The 23,946-nt window shown below is 38.2% G+C and overlaps 2 protein-coding genes across 2 annotated transcripts; one reads left to right on the top strand and one right to left on the bottom strand.

Annotated features, from left to right (window-relative positions):
- Positions 1–185: 185 nt before the first annotated feature.
- On the bottom strand, positions 186–7,749 carry UFD1 (ubiquitin recognition factor in ER associated degradation 1). Its single transcript, XM_075718359.1, has 12 exons — positions 7,720–7,749; positions 7,065–7,197; positions 6,289–6,321; positions 5,244–5,365; positions 4,764–4,894; positions 4,287–4,359; positions 3,517–3,585; positions 2,918–2,983; positions 2,576–2,623; positions 2,114–2,202; positions 1,235–1,316; positions 186–805 (listed from the first exon to the last, which is right to left on the bottom strand). The coding sequence occupies exons 1-12, from the start codon at positions 7,720–7,722 to the stop codon at positions 731–733; spliced, it is 924 nt and encodes a 307-aa protein (XP_075574474.1). The 5' UTR covers positions 7,723–7,749; the 3' UTR covers positions 186–730.
- A 641-nt stretch (positions 7,750–8,390) lies between these two features.
- Positions 8,391–21,834, top strand: CDC45 (cell division cycle 45). The gene is made up of 19 exons (XM_075718614.1): positions 8,391–8,441; positions 9,708–9,767; positions 10,064–10,156; positions 10,608–10,745; positions 11,421–11,564; positions 12,457–12,512; positions 13,132–13,180; positions 13,936–13,997; positions 14,407–14,457; positions 15,277–15,396; positions 16,092–16,223; positions 16,618–16,716; positions 16,971–17,132; positions 17,333–17,471; positions 17,842–17,925; positions 19,130–19,248; positions 19,690–19,766; positions 20,518–20,584; positions 21,801–21,834. Exons 1-18 carry the CDS (start codon positions 8,391–8,393, stop codon positions 20,580–20,582), a joined length of 1,701 nt encoding a protein of 566 aa, XP_075574729.1. The 3' UTR covers positions 20,583–20,584; positions 21,801–21,834.
- Positions 21,835–23,946: the final 2,112 nt, after the last annotated feature.

Below are 23,946 nucleotides of genomic sequence, written 5' to 3'. Positions count from 1 at the left end.
GGGGAGCCTTTCAGGTTACCCGTCTGACGGCTCGGTACTCGAAAGGATGCGCAGGTTATTACCGACACCGCCAGCCCAAAGTGCAGGCCGCCGGAGCTCTGTACTCCCGCCGGCACCGGGCAGAGAAGCGGGGTCTCGCCCCTCCCTACACGTGCCAGTAGATTGCTACAGTACAATACTGTATCTGAACTATTAAAAGGCGTGTTATTAATTATAAAAAGCAATTACAGGGGGATTGCTTAGAATGATTTAGAACCCAACGCCTGAAGCGAAAATCAAACAGATTCCCTGCACAAAAGTCTTAAACACCCAAGTGTTAGCCTTCATTTGCACCACACCAAAAAGCTTACCTGGAATTGTGGCAAAATATATAGAGAGGGAGGAAAATATCAAGCACAGAGCAACAGGAGACCATCATCGCTCAGTATATGAGAGGGGAGGATGCAGTCTAAGAGCCGGACCCTTTTAGTAAGGTAGACCTTGTTGGTTTTACTTCTCAGGTTTATCCAAGTCATACCTTCCCTCTTTACAACACATGCCAAAAACTCCTTCAGAACTCCTACAACTTAATTTTCAACTGAAAATTAAGACAGTCTGACAGCACCGGTTTTAAACGTGAAACAAAACCCAAAGTGTTCCTGTGTTGCAAAACAATCTCTCAACTTCAGTAACTAAGATCCAATATGCTGCAATTGTTATTTTCATCCTAACTGACTAAAGGTACCACAACTTAGGGTTTTCTTCCCTTTTTGCGCAGGGACTGGCCTTCTCCTGAAAAGGCAATAAACCGGCTTCCAGATTCATCCTGGAAAAAGGAAGAGGGAAAAAAGGTTGTTACCTCTTTGCTCACTGCTCACGTGTGATGAAGGCTGAACGATCAATTAGAAAGAACATTCATCAGAGCAGCAACTGACTGTAGACATTTCACATCCTTAATCTACATAATAACCACTTTCTTCCTGAAAATAAAATACGAGCATTTCAGTGACCTTTCAGCCAACTGAAACAAGTATGCACTGGCTTATTAAACTTATATCAGGCCAATCTTTTTACATCAGCAAACAAGGACATCAGAGGTTGCTTTCACCTAACTCAAACCACTTTTTAACTACTATCACTTTTTAACAGAAGCGTGCTATGAAAAATCTAGTGTGGAGAGAGGAACCACAAACTCAGACAGTAGTTCTAATGTTCTAATTCTGTGCAAAATTGGGAAAGATCTGAATTTATTTACCTCTTCAACTTTCTTAACTAGTGGACGTGAGTTTCTAATGAATGTGATTCTACCGATCTTGAAGTCATAGTTGGGTATTCCTCTGGAAAAGAAGCATAAAAACGTTATGAAGGAAGTTTTATACCTAGCATCCAATTGAACACAGCGAGACCTATTCTGTCAGTATTGTACCAACACTGGCTGCAAATTTTCATTACCAAATAATTCTAGAGTTAAACTACTGAATTATTTTCTGAAGGTGGGCATACATTGCATGAGGTAAATAATCAGATACTGGAGCTCCTGTAGGAGTTTGCCTGTGGGCACGTTTCCATGTAGCCTGTGGTTTCCACAGGGCCATGGACACATTTTTTCAGAAGGGTTCAAGTTTTATTGTGACAGGCATAATGACAGAACACTACAGGAACCGCATCCCTGCACACTTCCACTAAGTCTGAATTTTCTAAACTTCCTTCTAAGAAAAAAAAACCCAAAACCAAAAAACATACACAAAACCACACATGGCTTGTCTTTGGTTATCCATCCAACTCAAAAAAGATTTCACTCTACAGCAAATTTGACTTCAGAAAATTGGCAGGGTTCTGTGCATCGCTCAATCCAGCCCACCAGCCCAGTCTAGACCTGCTGCCTCTCCCTGCTTGTCTTCTATAGAACCAGAGTTGATTGAGTTTTGGCAACCTTAAAATGCAGATCCTAAGTTAAGTAGTCAGGGAAGTCACAGTCATTCTAGAAGATCAGACTACTTATTTTCTCAATGCAAACTTATGAGGAAATTAACTTGTTTATATTGCAGGAGCAGGAAAAAAAAAAAAAAAACCCAAACAACTCTGCTCAAACACTGATCCTTCACTTGCTGACAACTGAATGAAACAGACATACCTTCGAATGTCTCCTGGTTTAATTGGTGATGGACTAGGCTCAACACCTTTCTTCTTGCCATCCAATCTGTTCCCGGAACCAGAGAATGCCTATGTATACATAATGAGTTTCAATTTAATCATATCTTGTATTTGAAAGCATACTGCACAGGGATACTATATTCTGTAAAATCTTACTATACTTTTTATTTAATTATTTGATTCAGCATGTTTCTTTTTGGTACATATAAGCTGATGAACCCTGGCTGTAGAAGTATGTTTCGGTCTCCCATTTATAGACTGCCTTTTTAAGGACAGCAAGTCATACTGTTACTGGCTGCAAGCACCACAAAACATTTGTAGATACTTGCCAGTTAAATGAAGAGCACCTATAAGAACAGGTATTAGTATTTCACAGTTGTTTGGAACAACTTTCCCTCACCATTTGACAACATTCAGAAACCAGCAGAAATAGGAGACTTACACGAAATCCTATGTCACTCACATACCCGCTGTGGTCTGCTTCAACATCCTGTGAGGGAAAAAACAAGTTCGTTCATTGTATTCATGCTGTGATATGCAGAACACATGAAAACAATTCCAGATATTTCTGACCAAACAAAACTTCAGAACAATCTCTTTCCAAAATCTTCAGTTGGTAAACAACCATGTCCTAAGTAACACAAGCAAAAACATCTGGCAAGTAAAGTTTAGTCTTAAGAAATTATTTCAGGAAAAAGAAAAATTACGTTGGCCCTTGCTGCTCCATCACAAGCAAGGCTGACTTCTAGGGAATACACTTTTGAAGAACAGAAGCTTAACCTACTGTGGTCTCTTCATGTTGTGCACTTCTTTCTGGTTCTTTGTACCCCAAAGGAGCATCAAAATCCACCTATTTACACAAGAAGCATGAAAATAGCATGATTGATACTTTTCTTTTAATCATAAGCTTTATACTACTGTTCCTCAAAACTCCACAAACTATAATTCCACTTCGATCTAGAAAGAACTGAAGTTTGCTTGTTAAACATTTTAACTTAGAACTAAAAAGGCTAAGCCTCCCAGGAATGAGTCTTAGCATGTAATTGAAACAGAACGGTAAAACAGCACCCCACAATATCACTAGAGTTTGAATTAAGACAAAGCTGTTAAACGAAACTCAGATTATAAAACACATTGAAACTAGACATTAAATTCTAGGCACTACAGTCACCTGATGGTACATGAAGTGCAGCTCGAGACTGCAGATGTGGTTACAAAGGTACACAGCGTACTCTCAAATGAGTCATCTTCCCTATCCCATCTGATTTTACCTTTCCTGCAGCATCAGAGGTGCTTGGTGTACAGCGCTATCACTGAACGAGATGCCCTCTCCTTTTGGGAGGACACAGTAAAAGCAGACTTTCCACATCAGCTTTAACTTACATTCATATCACATTCTATGATGGACACAGCCTTATCTGGTTTGGTCTCCATTACCCGAAGCTCATAGATCTGAAACAGTAATGAGTATTTTAAGATTGCACATGAAAGAGCTCAGCTTAAACATAAGAAAAGCGTATCTAAACCTTTCCCTTCAGACAGCTTCAAGAAAATTGAAGTAAGTGCTCTTTACGTTGAGGCCTGGATACTGCAGGGTCTCTACAGAACTTGAGAGTAAAGATTTTTAACATAGAAGATTGCTATATGCTGGAGCTAGAGAACCTCCCTTTTACTGTACCTTGCTGCACTCTTACTGTACCTTAATCTGCATTTTTGAAAACAAGTTATGAAATTAGGGTAATTCTGTCCCTTGACTGGTAAAAACATCAACAGCACAAAAACTAATTTTCTCATGAGTCAAAAAACAGTCTAAACAGCAGCTCAGAAGACTTAACTGACCCCTTTTTTCCCTCCAATAGAAAACTGATTGCGAAACCTACCATCTGGGATTACTTGTCAACAACACTGCACAGCTCTGTGTTTATTGTTTTAGCACCAACATCCAACAACTGAGCTTAGTCTACAAACCCAAGTGATCAAATGTACTGCCAAAAATACTCATCTATAAAATCTATTCACAAGATGTAGTCAAAGTACTTATGTAGTCACAATCTACTGAAATACAGCGTACTTTTCTATACAGTGCAGAATTTACTTCCTCAGACTAGCGATATCCAAACAAAACTTGCATGGACTGGTGTTGTATACTGTACCTTTTCATTGTAGTTGATGGCAATAACGTCCCCAGTTGTTAGACAAGCGAAGTTTCTCAATGCATTTTCTAATCTTTGGAGTATGTTAAGATGAAACATTTGTTTTCAATGCAACAGCAAAGCTTTAAAGTTACTATGTTATAAATCTCTGATCCTTGGTCTCTCAAACGTGGTTTAAAAGTCATCTGTACTGTAGATAGCCTTTTAGTAAAAATTAGGGTGTACAAGTTCTTCTCAGGGACACTCAAATTCATTGGACTTTAAGCCAAGATTCATGCTTCTTCACTCCAGCTACCCTTTGTGCCAGCAGTTGGCAACATCTCTGTACATAAGCTCTCCATCCTTTTTGTGTTCAGAAGGAGCAGTAGTAGTTGCCTAAAAGAGTATGAGCCACACCTGAAAAGCTAGCTCTGCTTCATCATTCCAATTTGGGAGAAAACTTTTGTCCCCTGCTCCATAATTGAATAGGAAGGATACACAGCTTTGGGATTGGTGATGTCAAGAAAATCTGGACTTTGTGGCTGAAATTTTGAGTAAGTAGCAACTTGAAGATTAACACTCTCCACTTGCACCAAGCCTCCCTCTTCCAGCAGCAAGTTCTGCATCATCTACAAGAATGAAAACAAAGATACAAACCACTACCAACATGACTGGTTTTAAATTCTCTTTCCTTGCATATACCTGTTTTCTCTGGGGCCGCCGTATTCCTTGAAATGCACCAGTTTACCATGGTTTAATTTCAGGAAGAGCAGTCAGGTGCATCTTAAAAAGCAGTCTGCTTTGCTTACTTAGTTACACTCTCATGGAGGGAAACCTGAGCTGTGACTGAAAGCTGTTGTAGGAACATGACTAGCAAAGACACGCTCCTTCAGGAAACACTCCGCCTCTTTAATATTAAACTGGCAACTCGCTAATCCTACTCTTCAGGTTTTGACAGTTCAGCATGAGACAACTCACCCAGTGTGGAAGGTAGCATATGCCCTCATCAGCCACAAATTCAAGCACTCCACAGTGTGTCATTCGGTCTGAATTTTTATTAGTCAGCTTAAACAACATAGGGTAAGTAATATTAAGTCGGCCTGGTAAGAGAGGAGGAAAAAAAAAAATTTAGTTGTTAAAAGCCACTAACACATTTCTGAAGCTTTCAAAGATTGAATATTAGCCAGAGAATGGGCCAGACAATAGGAGAGGATTCCCCTCACACCATTATTTCAATTGCCCAAAACTACAAATCCAGGAGAGAATGCAGATACACGAATACTATATTGCCATCACACTTAGAACTTTAAATGCCTCTCCAACATTTCCCCAAGCTCAGAGATGAGCAGGCAGCAGGTATTAGCAGAGGAATCTACTACTGTTATGTCCTTGTGCTATTATAAATTAGCTCCTACCTAATGAATTTTAATAGGCCCTGCCTATTTTAAAATTAAATCCTGACTAAACTAATTTCTCAAAGAAATTCTATAAAGGCTAAAATTCGGGGGGGGTACGACACACACACGACACCCTTAGTTAAAAAGGCCAATAAAGACCATTTATACAACTGATTCAGTTATCTTTTTCCCCATTTCAAAGCTAATTATCACTTATTTTGTCTCTGAAATAAATTTTGCTCCAGACAACAGCATCCAGGACAAGCAGGTTGAGATTAAGAATTTACTAGATTAAAAATTTACTGGATTAAATGTAACCATTATATTGAGTATGCTATTAATAGTTAATAAATATTGATTCATGCCTCAGGTAGCCCAACACTTCAGATGTCTGTACTTGAAGACAGACAAGCCTCATTAATTCGAACAGACAAAATACTTCCAAAATACATTTTTTGAACTAATTAGTCTCATATTCTCTATTTAAGTCAGATTCTAATAGATAACTGAAATACTGCTGTTAGATAGATAACTAACTGCAGTTAGTTAGATAACTAAAATAGTGTTAAAATATGCATTTGCTCATATTTCTAATGTTGTTATTCCAGAATAAAATATCCACTTACTGAGTTGATCCAAAGCTGATGGTGGCATAATTACTGCGGAAATGAGTAAGAATGTAAGATTAGGAAAAGTATGACTGTACAAAGAGTACATAACATACAGTTTTATCATTCCTTTCTGTAAAATCTCCTCTAAAAAAAAGGAGATTCTAAAAATCTCCTGCAAATTCATTTTTGAGCCAGAGATTTCAGTAGAATCAGTCACAACAAACATACCTGCTAGCATGGAGATTTCAGAATTTAATCAAAGAAAAAGAGAAGACAAGGTTTCACAATACCTAGTACTAAGGAAAATGTTTCCTAAAGGTAGTTTTATTTCTTTGGGCTTATAGGTGCTCTTAAATCGATGCCAACTCAAAAACAACATAGCATTAGTATGACAGCCTGAAAATTAAGTTGCCCGGTCTATTCTCTTTGTTCAAGCTAAGTGAGGTACAACAAGGAAGGGAAAAAAGTCCTTAATCATAAATTTCCATGGCTCATAATGGGCCTAAGGTTTTAACAAGAGACTTTAAAGAAGAACGTCTCCTTCTAATGCTCATAAACCAGGACTCGCTCAGTAAGTTTTCTAATTACAGCCTACTGGGATAAACCCCTCCTTCTTCCGTCTTAAAGCCCCACCCAGGGCGCTCTGCTAGCTCCAGTCCCAATGCCAACAACAGGACGTCTCCACGCTGCTCAACAATGTTTCTGCAGTCTTGGCCAAAAGCTGTATTACTCGACATTATTCACAAACACCCTTCCACCAGGTTATTAGTCGAAATAAAACATGCACATACTCTTCCCGCCTTTCTCCACATCTGACCTGTCATTAGGTCCAGCAAGCATGGATACCGAGAAGCAGCGGTATTGGGTTGAGAAGCGGTTCTGGAAAACCCGAGGGATGGGGTGATCAAACATATTAAAAGAGAACTAGGAAAAAAAAAAACAACAAACAAACAGAAAGAGTTTATTAATAGGTATCTAGAGCATGCTGAAGTGCCACAGCACTCAGTGAAGCCTCCTGGAGGCTAGCTAAAGCTACACCCAAGAGCCGTACGGCCGCTCTCCCCGCCGACTGAGGCCGCCTCTTTCCGCGCAGCTTGCGCGCTGCCTGGGGAAGCACCGCGCAGCTTGCGCGCTGCCCGGGGGGCGGCCAACGGGAGCAGCGCGCTTCCCGGCGGCGCTGGCGGCTCCGGCTGGGCTGGGCTGCGCCGCCGAGCCCCGAGCAGGGCGGCGCTGCGCGGAGGAAACGCCGACGCCCGCCGGCCGCTAACGGCCGCCCGCCCTCAGCCCGGCGCCCCACACCAGCGCCGCTGCTCGCCGGCTGCGACGACGGGCTTCGCGAGCGGGGAGCGGCGGGGGAGCCCCGCAGCCGCCGGAGGAACGCGGGGCCCAGCCGCCCGCCCGCCCGCCGTGACTCGGCACTTCCCCCGGCCGCCCCCCGGGCCTCACCATGGCGGCGGCGCCGAGGCGCAGGGCGGCGGCGCGCGAGCTCCCCACAGGAACCGGCGGGGCGCGGGAAGGCGGGCCGGGCCGGGCCGGGCCGCTCTCTCGCCTGACGGGGCTCTGGCCGCCGCCGCGGGCCCCACCCCCACGGCCCTCCCTCGCCGCGCTGCCCCTCCCAGCGTGCCGCGCGGCGCCCGCCTCCCGGGCGGCCATTTCGAGTGAGGGCGGAAGGCGGGACCTCGCCCCTGCCGATGTCGCCGTTGCAGAAGGCTTTTCTGGCTGCTTAGCCCTCCTCAGTCAGGGAGCGTTGAGGTAGCACCTTCCGCCTCTTCGTCGAAGTCACTTAAACGGTAAAGCAAAGAGTTCGCCCGCGGCAAAGATGGCAGATATGGCAACCAAAGCCAGCACGATGCTTCCGGCTGGTATACGTCTGGGATTGGTCAGCCGCACGTGTCGCATATCCCTTTTCCCAATTCCATTGGCGAAGACCCGGAACGGGTTGGGCATTTCGCCCAATCCGCTCTGCGAAGGAGGGATGGCCGCTTTTCCATTGGTCAGCGCGCCGTGAGGAGAAGTCCAATGGGAAGTGGAGCTGATTTGGCGCCCAGTTTGAGTGGGGGCGGCCTGTGGCTGCCGCCGTTTCTCCGCCGCTTCTCCGCCGCTCTCGCGCTGCCGCCATGTTCATCTCCGACTGCCGCCGGGAGTTCTACGACGTGATTGTCAGCCAGGTGCGGGCGGCGGGCCGCGCATGGGGAGGGGGTGGCGTCGCCCCGGGCGTCCCGGCGGCGGGCGGAGCCGCCTCCCCTCAGGCCGCTGCCCGCGGGGCGCCGGCGGTTCCCGCCGCCTCACGGAGCAGGGACGGTGCCGGGGCGTGCCCGGCTCGGTCTGCGGCGGCTGAGGCGCTCTGGTCCTTTCGGGGCCGTGTGGGGGGGGGGGGAGCCGCGGTGTCCGCGTCCTCGGGGCTGCCGGGGCGGGGGCCGGCGGCGGGCAGCGCGGCTGTCAGGCGGCCGTAGCGCCCCGGGCCGCGCTGAGGGCGGCGGGCCCCGGTCGGCCTGGGCTGTGAAAGCGCCCGCCCTTCGCGAGTGCGTCTGCGGCGCTGGCAGCCCGGGCCGAGGCTGCTGCCGGCACGACGGGGTCTCGCCGGAGCCTTTGCTTGGAGTTCGCCGCGTTTCCCGTGAATGCTTTGGATAGCCTTGCGTCTCTTTTCTTTAACTAAGACATCTCTAGTTCTGTTTTTTTCTTGATGTCTTTTTAACCGTTTTGATGTTGTTTGCCCAGACACTACATTTTGTACTCTGTCTTCTCTGAGGTTGCTCTTGCAGTCTTTCTTGTAGCAGGTCAGGTTGGCTACCTTCGTTTCTAACGCATAGTTTGATTAACTTTGTTCAGAGCGAATGCGTACACTGAAGTGGTAAAGCTTTTGTTGGACGGTCTTGTAGTATTTCTACCTGTGAAACTGTATTATGGATTGTGCAAATGAAAGCATTTCCCTCAACTTCTCCAACTGTGAGCAAAATCTCAGGCTCCCCCCTCCAAGAAAAAAAACACCAGATAAATTGTTTTGCCTAAATCCAGGTTATTTCAAGATTTGCCTTGCTCCTGTTTTTGCTACAGATTTTCTTTAGTAAAAACTATTCCAGATCCTATGCTGAAAACTTAGGCCTTTTTAGACGTGATGAAAATAGTTGTAGGGTGGACTAGCTTTGAACCTTCAAAACTACGTACAGTTCATAAAAGCCTGAGTAATTATGTTATAAAGCAGCTGACATATTTTGGGTATGTGGAGTTGTTTATTGTTCATATTTACAGGGATCCAAATTGATTAAGTTGGTTGCAGTGTCCATTCAGAAGAAATCCTGGTTTATGCTTATGATGATCTCTACCTAAATTTCTTACTTTCTAGTCTCACAGTGATCTACGCATTTCATGTACCAGCACATTAGATTTGGCACCTATGTTAATATACTAATACTGTTATTCTGTCATTTTTGCAGCGTGTTCTTCTTCTTGTTGCTTCAGATGTTGATGCATTATGTGCTTGTAAAATACTCCAAGTAAGTCTTTGTTCATTATCACTATAGGCTAATAGTAAAAGAAAAAATGCCCTGGGATCCTTTTAATAGGTTTGAACTGGGGAAAGGGTGAAGGTTTAATCTGCTTTTGTAACTTATTTTTTCTGTGAGTTATGACACTGAAAACTGGTAAGTCGTACTCCCAAAGTTCATGTAGATTTGTCATTTGGGATGTCTTCAAGATAAAATTTGTATGAAATAGAATTATAGCATGGTATAGCATTGTAGAAGAGGTTGTTTCCCCTCACCTTTGCTAACAGCTATTTGCTTCATTTCAGGCTTTGTTTCAATGTGATCATGTGCAATATACACTCGTCCCAGTATCTGGATGGCAAGAACTTGAAACTGCCTTTCTTGAGCATAAGGATCAGGTGAAAAAATACTGGAAACTTTTTAAGTTGCAGCTCATCTTATACAGACATACACTTCTTCCCTTTCCCCAACTTAAAATGTCAGCTCTTAAACTAATTATTGTTACTGGTTACCTCAAAACAGTGGTTAAATTTTTACATACCAGTAAGAAACTTGTCAAGTTTTTTATATCAGCTCAAACTAACGTGCTATAATTTTGATAGAGTCAAATTAAGTTTGCACACATTTTGAGGTATAAAAGGTGGTGGTATTGGAGGTCCAGCATCCCTGAATTTGGTGGTTTGTCTTACAATTTTTTTTCCTCCTCAGAGACATCAAATATCAGAAAGCAAATATAAGATTTAGCAATGATTAGTGCTTTGGAGGCTTTGTAAAGATGTTTTCAGTCTTCCATGTTTCCTGCTAATTGAAGTAAAAAGCTTTTGGGGTTTTTTTTGCTTCTGTTTGCAGTTCAAACATTTTGTTCTTATTAATTGTGGTGCCAATGTTGACCTTCTGGAGATCCTGCAGCCTGAAGAAGACACTTTTTTTTTTGTATGTGACAGCCACAGACCTGTCAATGTAGTGAATGTTTACAATGACACACAGGTGAATGCTTTTCTTTCATAATAAAAATCTTCTCACAGTGTGGTGGTGGGTGGTGTAGTGCTTTTCTGTGTTTTGCTGAACTGCTTACAGTGTTAGGTAGTAGGTCAGGAAGCAGTATTAATAGATATTTGCAGTAGTAATGTACATGATTGGAAAAAAATCTGTTTTCAGTAATGAAATATATATTATATATCATAATATATTAATTTATTATAGTCCTATTAATTATTATAATATTATAATATATTATATAAAATAATATATAGCAGTGATAGTTGTCAGTAGTAAGCACCTGTTAATCCTGTTGCTATAAATCAAACTGCTGCAAATCGGAGGGTAAAAATCCTCCAGAATGTAACATGTATTATCTCTCATGATCAGGCAGCACCTAGAATTTGAGTATTAAGCACAAATTATTTGACAACATGACTTGAACAAGCACAAAAAATGATAATTTTTTCAGTAATGCTGTAACAAAGGAATAGGTTTTTTGCTTTATTTTGTATAAATAAGTGTGGTCTTTGTATTAAAAAGCAATATTTTTATTATGCCAGGAATCACTCACAGCCAAAATGAATCTTTAGTTTCTCTTACTAAGTACCTGAAGTATTCTCATTTGTCATTTGAAATGCATAAATAAGATACTTCATTTAAAATACATTTTTTTCTTGCTAGATTAAGCTGTTAGTTAAACAAGACGATGATCTTGATGTTCCTGCTTATGATGATATCTTCAGAGATGAAGAGGATGAAGAGGAGGACTCGGAGAATGAAAGTGATGGGTCAGAACCAGCAGAGAAACGTAGACGTTTTGAAGAGGTGTGTTTCTGCTCCTTTGTTGTGAAAAGAAGGAAAATAAAACAGTTATTACATATACTTTACCTCATCATAATAATGACATTTGAGTTTAAAAATTATGTTCCATTACAACAGAAATTCAACTGTAAGATTTAAAAATAATCTATGACCAGTAGTTTCACATACACAAAATGTTTATTTATCTGAACTGCCCAGAAATATTTTCTCCTTATAAAAAAACATGTTTTGAATTTGATTAAGCATAATGCTGTCTTTGTGTAACCAGTGAACTGAAGAGATCTATCTCTGATCATGTGCTCTGGGCTTTTCAGACTAGCAAAATAACTTATTTAGATATAAACGTCTTTTTTTTTAATGATTGTTTCAGAAGATAGAAGCTCACAAATAATGTAGCAATACATTTTTTCTGTCCTTGTAACAGTTAAATAGAAAAAGTGTGTTATGGTAGACACAAAAACTTAAATTTGCCATATACTATTTGCAGCATATTTTCTATTTATACCATACAAGGAAGCAAAGTCATGAGGCTAGCAATATTAAGAGACAATTCAGTGTAAAGACATTCTCAGATTTAATATATATTTCATATTCTTTTTCTATTAACATTGTACATTTTTTCTTACTAATCTACAAAGGGCACTAACTCAGCAAAAGCAGATATCAGAAATTCAAAGGAAAACCTATAAATAGTATACACAAAAGCTATTCTTGAATCTGTTAAATATTTCACAAAGACCTTTTTGATTTCTTTGAGTTTTCAAGCTGATGATGCTATTTATGAAGACTTTTAATTAAGCATTTTTAATGAAGACTTAGTCATTAAAGTATCTGGATAGGTGCTGATCTACTAGAGTATTTTTTCTAGCTTATTAACTTCCAAATTAATTTACAGGATGTAATAGAGAGAACAATGAAAAGACGACAAAGGCGAGAATGGGAGGCACGCAGGTGTGTGTAACTTTTTTTAATGTTGCTTGTATCTCTCTCTCTTTCTCTTACTTTTTGACTAAAATCTTGTTGAGAGTACAAAACATGATACTATGCTGCTTGATTTGCAAGATGCTTTAGTTCTAATTTTATTCAGAAAGTGGAGAGAGGTATTTACTATATAAAAATAAAAGTTTTAAATGGAGGATAGTCGTAAACAGTAATTTATAAATTTGAGTAGCAATAGGTGCATTGCTTCATTTTTAAGTAGCTGTAGTACTCTTATCTTGTCTATCTTAGGGTGAAATTTGTGCTTCTGTTTTCTTCCTTTACAATGCCACTATTGTCAATAGGAATGAGCAGGAACAAATCGGATAAGAAAATGGGATTTGAGGAATAATGATTTAATAAATTTTTCCTTTTTAGTTTATGAGTACATTTCAGTGTGGTTTCCACATTGCCACTAAAATCTAATTGCCTTGCAGAAAAACCATTTGTAGCTCAAGTTTAATTTTTTTTTTTTTTTTAAATTGCTGAAATGAAATTTAAATATTATTTCACAATTCCTGGCTTATATTTTTAATTGGATCCAATGACCAGTTCACCACTTAGTCAAACGAGGGTTCTTTTCCCTTTTTAGACGAGAAATTCTTTTTGATTACGAGCAATATGAATACCATGGGACCTCAGTAAGTATAAACTCTTGTTTGACATAAAAACGCTAAGTGCCAATGTAAAGGTAATTGGACAATATCCGATGTTATAATTATCTAATACAATGTTATCATTGTCTGATAACACTATACATTATAATAATATTGTTATATCTTATTATATGTAAGATATATATGTGCAAGTAGTTTGACTTAGCAGTTTAATGCTTTCTGGTTGTGCACAGCCAATTTTACCATTGATGATTTAGATACATCACAGAAACAATACTGGTAGACTGGCAGACAACAGCCAACTGAGTCACAGTGGCTAATGTAATGTTAACAATGGGGGGAAACGATAAACAAGATCTATTAACATTTTTGTTGTTTAATATCTTTAATGCTGCTATAAAAAAAAACGATAGTGGAATTTTTTTAAGTCTTGACAAAAGTATCTATCTATGCACGAAATACTCTCACAAAAAGACTTTAGCATGTAGGCAGCTTGTTTGCCTTTCAAAGTGTCAGGGTATTTCAAACTTAACACTTAGGACATCAAACTGTTCCTTCTGTCATTTGGCCTCTTGTCTGATTGTTTTTATATTTTGTTATGTGCTGCTTCATATATAATGCAGGTTTACAGAGCTGTATAAAATATTTTTCTTTGTACATAGTGTCTTAGGCATTTTGTCACTGAAGCTTGATTTCTAGAGCTTTATGTGTTCTATTTGTTTAATGAAGTGAGAGTTTTGTGTTCATTTATCCTCTCTTTTTGCTTTTCCCTCATATAGTCTGCGATGGTGATGTTTGATCTGGCATGGATAATGTCTAAAGACTTGAATGACATGTTGTGGTATGTTTCTGTTATTGTTTTTCATAGAGGCTAGAAGCTTAATCCCACAGTAAAGAGAGGCAAGATTTCCCAAAGCTATTTGATTTCAGTATGAGGTTCCAGTTTATTTCATGAGTGGGTGTATGTCTTGAATAGGAGGACACATCTGTGTAAATTAATTACAAGCAACCAATATCTTTCGCATGGAAAAAGGGAAGATGGTATTACATGTGTATGTCGGCTAAAGAGGGAATAGTAGTATATAGCTTTGTAATTAACTTCTATGTACAGTTGGTGAACAGTGTTTCTGACTTGTTCTGTTACATACTTAGAGGGTTAAATATAATATACTGTACTGGAATATTTTTTGGTTTAACTTTTTTCTTTCCTTTTCTTTGCTGTCCCCCTGCCTTCCCCCCCCCAATTTTAGGTGGGCTATTGTTGGCCTAACAGATCAATGGGTCCAAGATAAAATCACTCAGTAAGAAAGATTTTTTTTTAATTTATCTTTATTATTATTTATTTATTTATTTATTTATCTATCGATTAATTTTTTTAGGAGTCACTAATAGCAATTACTAGAGATCAGGAAACACATGGGAATTAATATAATACAAGATAATTAATAAACAGTAACATTAAATATCTTAATGATGGAATGTGATCTAATGCCTTCCAAAAATGGGAATATGCATCAGAAAAAACTGTATTTTCTTTTTCTACTATTTAGAATTTTTAAACTAACTTTATTTTTCACAAACTTATAAAACAATCACTTCTGATCTGGGAAGAAGTGGTGTTTAATAGTAGTTTACGTAAATATGACCTTGATACAGTGTTATTAAAGGAAAAAAAATGTATATTCTGTATCCTTCAGCTTCCTTTCCAGTTTTAGTTAATGAGTTTCAGATTTTCTCTTTTTTTGTCTTTTTTTCTTATTTCCTACTAGATACCATCAGAATTATAGTAGTACCTGTGTAGACTTTAGTTCTGGTGTTCTATTGTTACTAATACACTGATGTTTTTAAGGAGATAAATGTACTAACTAACTAATTTCATTAGTTAGTCTATCTGTCTCTCTGTATTGGTTTTATTTTAGCTTTAATGGCCTAGGTGTATGGCTGAATATTGAAAGAACATTTTTTAACAGGTTGGTTTGGTTTTTTTTGAAGATGTATCTGTAGTTTTCATGCTGTTGACTGGCCAATGTGTAACCTTTAGGAAGCATTTTTGTGTTCTCATAATCAAGTACAAAAGTACACAGGAAGAAAGTGAAGTAACAAATTTGGTTTTGTTTAAGAATGAAGTATGTGACTGATATTGGAATCCTACAGCGTCATGTGTCTCGCCATAACCACCGCAACGAGGATGAGGAAAATTCTCTGTCAATTGATTGCATGCGAATAGCATTTGAATATGAGTATCCTTGCATAAGATCTGGGAAAAGTGAACACTACCCACTTGGTGAACCCCAGTTGAGTTTTTATCTAGGGAAAAAAAGTCCCAGCACCATCTCTGCTGCTGAAAATGGAATTAAAAGAAATGGAAATGTGAATGTTTTGTTGAACATGAATCCCTCTTTCAGTAGCTCGTGTAGCTTCAGTTCAGCTTAACTTTTCAGAATTAGTTACAAGTCAATGTTGCCCCTCTTGTGTTACGTGCACCTGCAGCTTCTAACTATATCTTACATAGTACAGAGATGCAATGTCTAAGGACATTAAGAAGAGTTACCTACCAGTTGTGGAGTTTTGTTACTATTTTTAACTTCAAATGCTATATGGATGGTGGAGTCACCATCCCTGGAAGTGTTAAAAAAACAGGTAGACATGGCACTTTGGGACATGGTTTAGTGGGCATCCGGGTGTTGGGTTGATGATTGGAATGATCTTAGAGCTCCTTTCCAATCTTAATGATTCCTAGTTTTTACTTTCATTATAAGTAATCCAGCCACCAAGCCCGGAAACATGAAATTGCTACTCTACCCTCAACTGGTTTAGTGATGGACTTGGTAATGTTAGGTTAATGGTTGGACTGGATGATCTTAAAGGTCTTTTCCAACCTAAACAATTCTATGATTCTATGTGTTTGTAATTATTTTCCATAATTCCTGTTCAGTCTGCGCCTGGCACTTTATCAGCACTGGTCTCTATATGAAAGTCTCTGTAACACTTCATATACCTCTGCTAGCCTTAAGCTTTGGTCTGTACAAGGGCAGAAGAAGCTCCGGGAGTTTTTGGCTGACATGGGGTGAGTTCTAAAAATCTGAGTCTTAATTAAAGGATAACTTTTTCAATGAATTCTGGGAAAATACCAATAATATAGCTTGCGAGTATTCAACTGGTTAGTTTTTAAATATGATTGTGAGGGTCTAAGTAAGTTGCAGTGTCTCTTTGAGTTGAGTGATGCAACTTGTGTTTTTCGTGTACAAGGCAGCTGTATGCCTTTGTGGAATAGCATATTAGTAAGCTACCTATGCTTTCTCACATCTGCTCTTCAACGACTAAAGAAAAAAGAATGCAAACAAGCTTAGTCAGACTTAACTTGCTAAATTATCTAATATTAAGAAAGCCTTATGAAAGGAAGGCGAAACCTTTGTTTCTTCTGGCACACTTATCAATGTATTTTTTCCTTCTGTTTTTAGTTTGCCTTTGAAGCAAGTGAAACAGAAGTTTAATTCCATGGACATGTCTTTGAAAGAAAATCTTCGGGAAATGATTGAAGAATCTGCAAACAAGTTTGGGTAAATTTTTTTAAATACAAATGCTTTATCTGACAATACTTTTCAATTAAGTTCAAATATTTTTGTATGAAGAGGAAGTAACATCTTGTTTTAAAAATATGTTTTTTAGATTGACAAAGTAATATTAGGCTTGTTGCAAATGTTAGGGTATGATTTGTCTTCGTGTTCTTAACATACTGAGGCGATGGCTGGTTGATGTTGATAATAATGCTGATAATGTTAATAATCTTTACTGGTTTTATCTCATTTTGCAGAATGAAGGATTTAAGAGTTCAGACCTTCAGCATTCACTTTGGCTTTAAGAATAAGTTCTCAGCAAGTGACATAGTTTATGCAACAGCTTCTCTCATGGAGAACATAGAGAAAGAGGGGCCTGAAACAACTAATTTCATTAAAGCTTTGGACAGTCTCTCCAGGTACTGAAAATAGGTCTCTTCATTCTTTTACAATTTTATTTAGAGAACATGAGTTACATATCTAAAAGATGCATTGATGCTTCATAAGCCATTGAAGAAAAATCAAAATATCCCATGAATAGTGTTTAGAGAGGTCTCGCTTTTGTGTGAAAAGCTTTATTTTTATATGAAAGTGTTTATTTTTATACTTTCTGTTGCAGGGGTAACCTGGACAAACTGCACCAAGGACTGGACCTAGCCAAAAAGCAGTTACGTGCCATTCAGCAGACAGTAGCCAGCTGTATTTGCACCAACCTTGTAATTTCTCAGGGGCCTTTTCTCTATTGCTCTCTCATGGAGGTCAGAATTCTAGTTTTTTGTTGTCTCATTTGACTGTCATATTTGGCTGTATCATAGTTGAATAACCCTGTTTTCCTGACTGACCCAATAAGCATGACTCCATCAGAAAGAACCTATTTATCTGTACTGTGCTGTCCTCTCATGGGTCAATATTGACATCTACTCTCAACTTCCCAAAGGAAGAATCAGCCCTTTCAAAGGGGGGAGGGCTTCATATCTCAGTCAAGTGGGTGAGATCAAACTCCTGTATTGTAGTGGTTAGTGTTAGTGGTCTTTGAGCCACACAAAACTTTTAGACTTGTCAGTAGATATTAGAATTAAATAAGTAGAAGAATAATCTTGGATTGTAATTGAATTCTTCTTTTCCTAGGGCACACCAGACGTGAAACTGTTTTCCAAACCAGTGTCTCTGTGCCTGCTTAGTAAATACTTACTCAAATCATTTGTTTGCTCTGTAAGTAAATTAAAAGATTTTGACTAACTAACTTCTGGTCTGTGTAGCAGTTATCGTTCTGTTGGATACTTGCAGTTGATTATTAAAAACATATGAAAATCTTAATGTTTTTCTGCTAATTTTTTGGATAATTTTAGTGCATCTGTGAATGCCGCTCTAGGAAAGATATCTGCCTGTGAGACTTCGTAGCATTAGAAGGAGTTTTCATTACTAAGATACTTACAATGTAAAATCTTTGTGTAATCTTGTAAGTTTTGAGGGAGCATATAATGAAATATATACTTTGAAAAGTTAACCTGACACAAAAAAAAAGCAGTATTGCAGGAATGGTAATTGTCGTCTAAGGATTTCTGTGTCTTGTTAAATAAAATCCTCTGATCTTTACAACTAATGTAACTGAAGTAAACTTGCATTTATCTTTTGAGCTATTAGTTACACAATTCAAATAAAAATGAGGTTTTAAGATTGAGAACTGTCTTCACAGTGAGCACTTCCTAATTTGTAAATGAAATTTATGACGGTCCATCCTTGTCAGATGGCATCTGTCTGTCCTCATTTTGAACGTTAGACATGGTGAATAACTAGTCTGCCACTAGGAGTGGGACAGCATTTTTAAAACTCACTGCAAAACACTTACCTTAAGAACAGAACGCTTTAAACAAACTTCTGTTTCATTTACTTAAGTGTCTAAAAATGTTAAAATCTTCATAACTATTTTTGGATTTAGTTAAATTACAAAATTTGTTAAAGTTACAGCTTACTGCTGTAAAACAATATGACAGGGGAAAATAATTTCTAGTGAAGACTGTTTGTCAATGTTTTGCCTTTTGTATTTCAATGTAAAACTATTACTGCAAAAAACTAAGCCCAGCCCAAGTTTTTAGATACCCATACCTGCAGTCCTTTTGTTGTGTTTTTTTAAGAGCTTTTTTCTTTACTGTAAATCATATCTTGTCTGTCTGTATAATTTCTGTGTTAAAATTAAAAGCAAGATCAGAGAAGAATTGAAATTTCTATTGGTCCTTAAAATGACTTTTACTGTAAGAAATAAGGTGATTAAGAGATTATGTGAAGAAACCACCTTCTGTTGAACTGCATTATAGCTGTATCCTTAGATGAGTATTTGTAATACTAGCTCATATGGAGAGCTGAAACTAAATCGTTTCCTGAGTTTTGTCTAACAAAGAGGCTTTCTGACTTCCAGACAAAAAACAAGCGTTGTAAATTGCTGCCACTGATAATGGCTGCACCAATGGATGTTGAACAGGGAACTGTGATCATGGTGGGGATTCCTCCAGAGACAGAAAGCTCTGACAAAAAGAAGTAAGCATATTGTTTAAAAGTTCTTACTAAAGGTTATCTATAGACTTTTCCTGTCTCTGAAGCAAATATATCTTTCCTGTATCTATTTAACACTGAATATGTTGACTTGAATTGTGTCCTGAAAAACATGCTTTTTGCATATGGTATGCATGAGATACTTTAAGAGAGGATACAGATGTGCCCCAGCTTCCTTGCAAGATTTTTTCCCTCCCTCTTAAGTATTTCTTTATCTTAAAAGAGGGAAGTAGTTCACTTTATAACCCATGACTTCATTTCTTAAAGCCTGCAATGTTAAGATTTTTGCACTTGAATAAGTGAGGTGTATGTTGAATACATGGCACATGAAAAACACCTGGAAGACATTTTCACAGCAAGGGAAAAAGTTCCTTAGTGAATAGATCGTTTCTGTAATGCTTATATGTATTTCTGTTCATCTTCCAGCTTTTTTGGAAGAGCATTTGAGAAAGCTGCAGACAGTACCAATTCTAGGACTTTACACAACCATTTTGACATGTCAAGTGAGTAATGTTATCACTTATTTCATTCACCAAATAGTCCTTTAGGGGTCAGCGTTTACACAGCCTCCGTAGACTGTAGACAATACACTCATTTGTGTAAGTCTTCGATGCAAACATCAAGGGTGTGTATGCAATACACTGTTCCTGAGCCTAGTATAAACACAAACTACATTGTTTGTCAATATTTTTCTAAGTGCTATCTTGTTGTGCAGAAATTATAAACTACTAAGCAGAGGCTTGCATATCTTTTTGAGACGATCTACACTTTGCATGGAGTAATGATTTTCATATGTGCACTTCAGTTGAAAATCTATGAGGTTCTCTCTGAGGGGTTTTATATTTAGCAGCCAAACCAAGTATGGTATTGATCTTATGAGATGCAATATTTATTGTCTGTTTGAAAAAAGAGAGTTCTGCAACAAGATTTGCCTATCTTTGCATGTGCTTACAAAAGAGGCAGTTTTTAATAATACATACTTATGTATGCATGTTGAACATAAAAAGAAACATTCCTAGATTTAAAAAGTGGCAGCTATATCATGTAGTGAGCACCTAGAAATCAGAGTTTGCTGAAATCTAAGAGCAAAATAAACAATGTGCTTTGCATTTTGTCCAAATACATAGTTTCTCTTTTTCCTTCTTAAAGTTGATTAAGAATATGAATAAGTATACTTGGAATTAATATTCAAGTGTGACATCTAGTATATCTTTCAGTTATTTGCATCTTGTGATAAAATATTTCATATTTTAGTAATTGAATTGAAAACAGAAGACCGGAGCAAATTTCTGGATGCACTCATTTCTCTCTTGTCCTAATGGTAAGACAGTGTAAGGAGGATTAATTGAAAAATTAATTACAAATCAAGTTAGTAACCAAATTACATTCGTATATTATCTGTAGAATGTTCTAAGATAATGCAGCAACTTCTAGTGAAAATATAAATTGAAGATAAGAGTTTCTTATGAAGACAATTGTTTTTCTTTTGGGGGGGGTAGACTGTGTACAAGCAGAATTTTTTTTTTTCTTCTTCTTAAGAGATTTATTTATTTAAGTTTTGTCATCCATAAGCTTCTCTTCCATTGTTCTTAACTTTTTGTGGCTTTTGAACTTCAGCTGGAAAAGGAGCAGCTGTTTGTGTTGTGAAAGAAATGGAGATATTAGCTAATTGTAGTTGATACTCTGTTATTGACTTTTAATTATGATGTCTCGTTTGAGCTCAGGATGGAATCCCAGCCATAGCAGTGTCATTCTTAGCTTTGATATCAATGTAGAATTTGCATTTTTCTTTCACAGTGTTTAATGATGTAGCCTATGTTAGTGTGTAGTTTTTATCTGGAATAAAGGTGGGGACATAAGACTTATAAGACTTAATTTGTAGTTGTGACTATTAGCTTCACACTAGTTCAAAGTCTGTTTTAAAGCTACTTTAAGGCAAGACAGATTTTACTGTAGATCTGATGAGACTGTCAAATTGTTGCAACTGTCTTCAAATATTCACTGCTTTTCAATGATGAACTATTTTTATTGGTTTGTGTGTGCGCTTATTCTGCAGCGATGGGTGGGGATAGCTTGCTTTCTCCCAGAGAAGAAGCCAAACTCTAGATTGTTTTGTACAGTCAGTTCAGACAACCTGTAAGACTGTTTGAAAGTATATAAAGTACCTCATGGCTTTTTCATGGCTAGATAAAGATTTGGGCTCTAGTATTAACATGTGAAGTAATCTCACAAGATTATCTTTATGGTATATATATGAAAGCGAAGGAGTAAGATGAAGACTTTAACAACAGGCTGTGAATGTCGGTAGTCCTAGCCAAATGACAATATGACTTACCTTTTTTCAATGGGTATCAAAGCTACAATTTCTTCTTTCTTCTGTTCACTCAGAAGTTTGAAACAGTGGGTCAACAGCTGCAATTGTTGCTCGTTAGACAGCATAGTCATGCATGGCTTCCAAGATTTCTACATCTGTTTGTTTCTTTCTTTACATTCTGGCTACTGATTGTTTCAGTTTGTCTTCTGCCCTTGTTACACAGTGGTGCTTTTTGGCTCCTTGTGTCGGAAGCTGAGGATCAGATGCTCTGAAATTGTTTTGGATGTTCCAAAGTCCGTGGTGCTGCAATTGTGATGTATCGTCTTGCTTGATCTTAAATGTACCAGTACAGGCCTGGACTGTTGTTTTTATGCCTCTTGGGAGGTCAAAAGGATTTTAACCTTAGCACACAGATATTGAACACTGCTTCTTTCTAAAGATCCCATACTCGTAATGGCAAAAGGTGTCAACTAGGAGTATTTGCAAATCGGACTTCTGTTTGTCATACCTGCTTTTATTAGTAGACATGCTCCTGTGATGTTTAGTTGTTGGCTAATAAGAGAAAATAGATTTTGAAGAAGTTCCATATTTATATTACCATTCAAATGTTCTTTTAAAATTGTCTTGAATGCTTTTGTTTATTTTTTTTAGAAGAAACTTTTTGAAACACTCCTTGAATTTCTAGAATGTTGAAACTATTTTTTAGTACTATCAGGTTGAGGTCTTGTGCTTTTATTGAAATAACTATTTTGTGAGACAAGTTTTAAGATTTTAGGGCTTTTAAAATCCAAGTACTGAGTAACTGCCAAATACCCAATGAAAAATCTGGGGAATTCCAGTGTCAATAAAGCATTTTTAGTCATGCATTGTGATACTGTATTGTCACTTCTAGGTTGGTTTTGTGAGTAATTTCCCTGGAAAGAGTCTAAAATACTATGATAATTGTGTGTAGACTGTAGTGTTATAAATATTGACAGTCTAGCTCAATCCTTTTCCATAACAGATTTCATTTCACTTTGGTCATATGAAATGGTATTGCTTGTTAGACTTATCCTGCTGTGCATTGGGTGGGTATGTATATTTGTATGTTTGGAATTCTTTTTCTTCTTGCAATGTTTGCTTGAATTCTGTGTGACTTCAATGTTTTCATGTATTATAATGAATATGTAAAGGTTATGTATCATTACATCATACTTTGTACAGATTTTTAATACAGGTTAATTTAATATTATATGTGATTTAAATGTAGCCAACAGAAAGCTAATTAAACTATATATTTTTATTCAAACAAAAGTTTGGGTTGGGTCCTTTTTCCAAATATTTTCATCTTATCTGAGTAAAATCCCTGTGCTGAGCTGCAATGGCCAAACAGTTGTGCTTCCTAAGATAAAACATAATGCCACCTTTTGTTTTTGCATGTTTACTAAGTAGTATTGGCAATAAATAATATCCCCGCCTTACCAGCATACCTTGGGTTTTGCCTGTACACAGCATATGGTAATTTTATTACATCTCTGAAGTAGATTACTGTGCTTTAAGACTGGAAATGGAAACACACAAGTTTATGTTGTTTTTTTGAACACTGATACATTGTAATCACGGCTTGTCACTGGTACAAGCTAGGAGTCTGTGTGACACTTAAGTGCACTTCTGAATATTTTCAGTTTATCTTTCAGTTGCAGACTGCTGAGTGAGTCAAGTGAATTTCCTAAATTTATCTTAAACTTATCTGTCAGAAAAGAATCATTGCCATTTCCTACCATATATTTAGGGCTTTCATGCTTCTAGATGTAAATATCAGAGAAAAACATGGGTATGTGCAGCAGTAAATACGATGTGCTTCAGTGTGTGAGACCACCTTCATGTTTATGGAATAAATAATGTATGCTGGGTAAAACTGAATTTTTACTTGCACAGTCTGCTTGCTCAGTAAATGCATGAAAGGTCTTGGCACATCCTGGATCTCTGACTCATGGTTCAGTGGCCACCTATCAGGAAATCCTAAACAAACAACTAAATTCGCCATTTTCCCCCTGCACAAAACCTTTAGACAGGGAAAAAAAGTTGTGAGGAAGGCATCAAAAGCATGGGCATGTAACATCTCAGTTTAATTACTGTCTCTGTCTTTAGTTACATCTAGTGCTATGTTTTCAATACATGGAATAGTTTAGGTGAGTACCTTAGCAAGCTGTTACCTTTATCTTCTTGTCTGGCATTTTGGTTTTCCGGGTTTTTTTCTCCACCCTCTCATTAGAAGCTCTGTGTGAACCCCTTCATCACACCTCATAAATTTTCTTATTGCTGTTATATCCCTCATCCTTCTCCTGGAACTTTATGTATTTACTCTGTTCCCCTTTCAGGGCATGTTT

This window comes from Pelecanus crispus, chromosome 11 (genome assembly GCF_030463565.1).
Source record: "Pelecanus crispus isolate bPelCri1 chromosome 11, bPelCri1.pri, whole genome shotgun sequence".
NCBI classification, from domain to species: Eukaryota; Metazoa; Chordata; class Aves; order Pelecaniformes; family Pelecanidae; genus Pelecanus; species Pelecanus crispus.
Note: the sequence above shows the minus strand (reverse complement) of the source record. Positions and strands in the feature narration are given on the sequence as shown.

Excerpts from the sequence above, each read along its gene's own strand:
- UFD1 (XM_075718359.1), bottom strand. Across the intron at positions 2,624-2,917 it reads CACAACATGAAGAGACCACA|GATGTTGAAGCAGACCACAG; the intron begins GTAGGTTAAGCT and ends TTTCCCTCACAG. Across the intron at positions 806-1,234 it reads TAGTTAAGAAAGTTGAAGAG|GATGAATCTGGAAGCCGGTT; the intron begins GTAAATAAATTC and ends TCCTTTTTCCAG.
- CDC45 (XM_075718614.1), top strand. The coding sequence starts at position 8,391 with ATGTTCATCTCCGACTGCCGCCGGGAGTTCTACGACGTGATTGTCAGC. Across the intron at positions 13,181-13,935 it reads ATGAATACCATGGGACCTCA|TCTGCGATGGTGATGTTTGA; the intron begins GTAAGTATAAAC and ends TCCCTCATATAG. Across the intron at positions 14,458-15,276 it reads GTCCAAGATAAAATCACTCA|AATGAAGTATGTGACTGATA; the intron begins GTAAGAAAGATT and ends GTTTTGTTTAAG.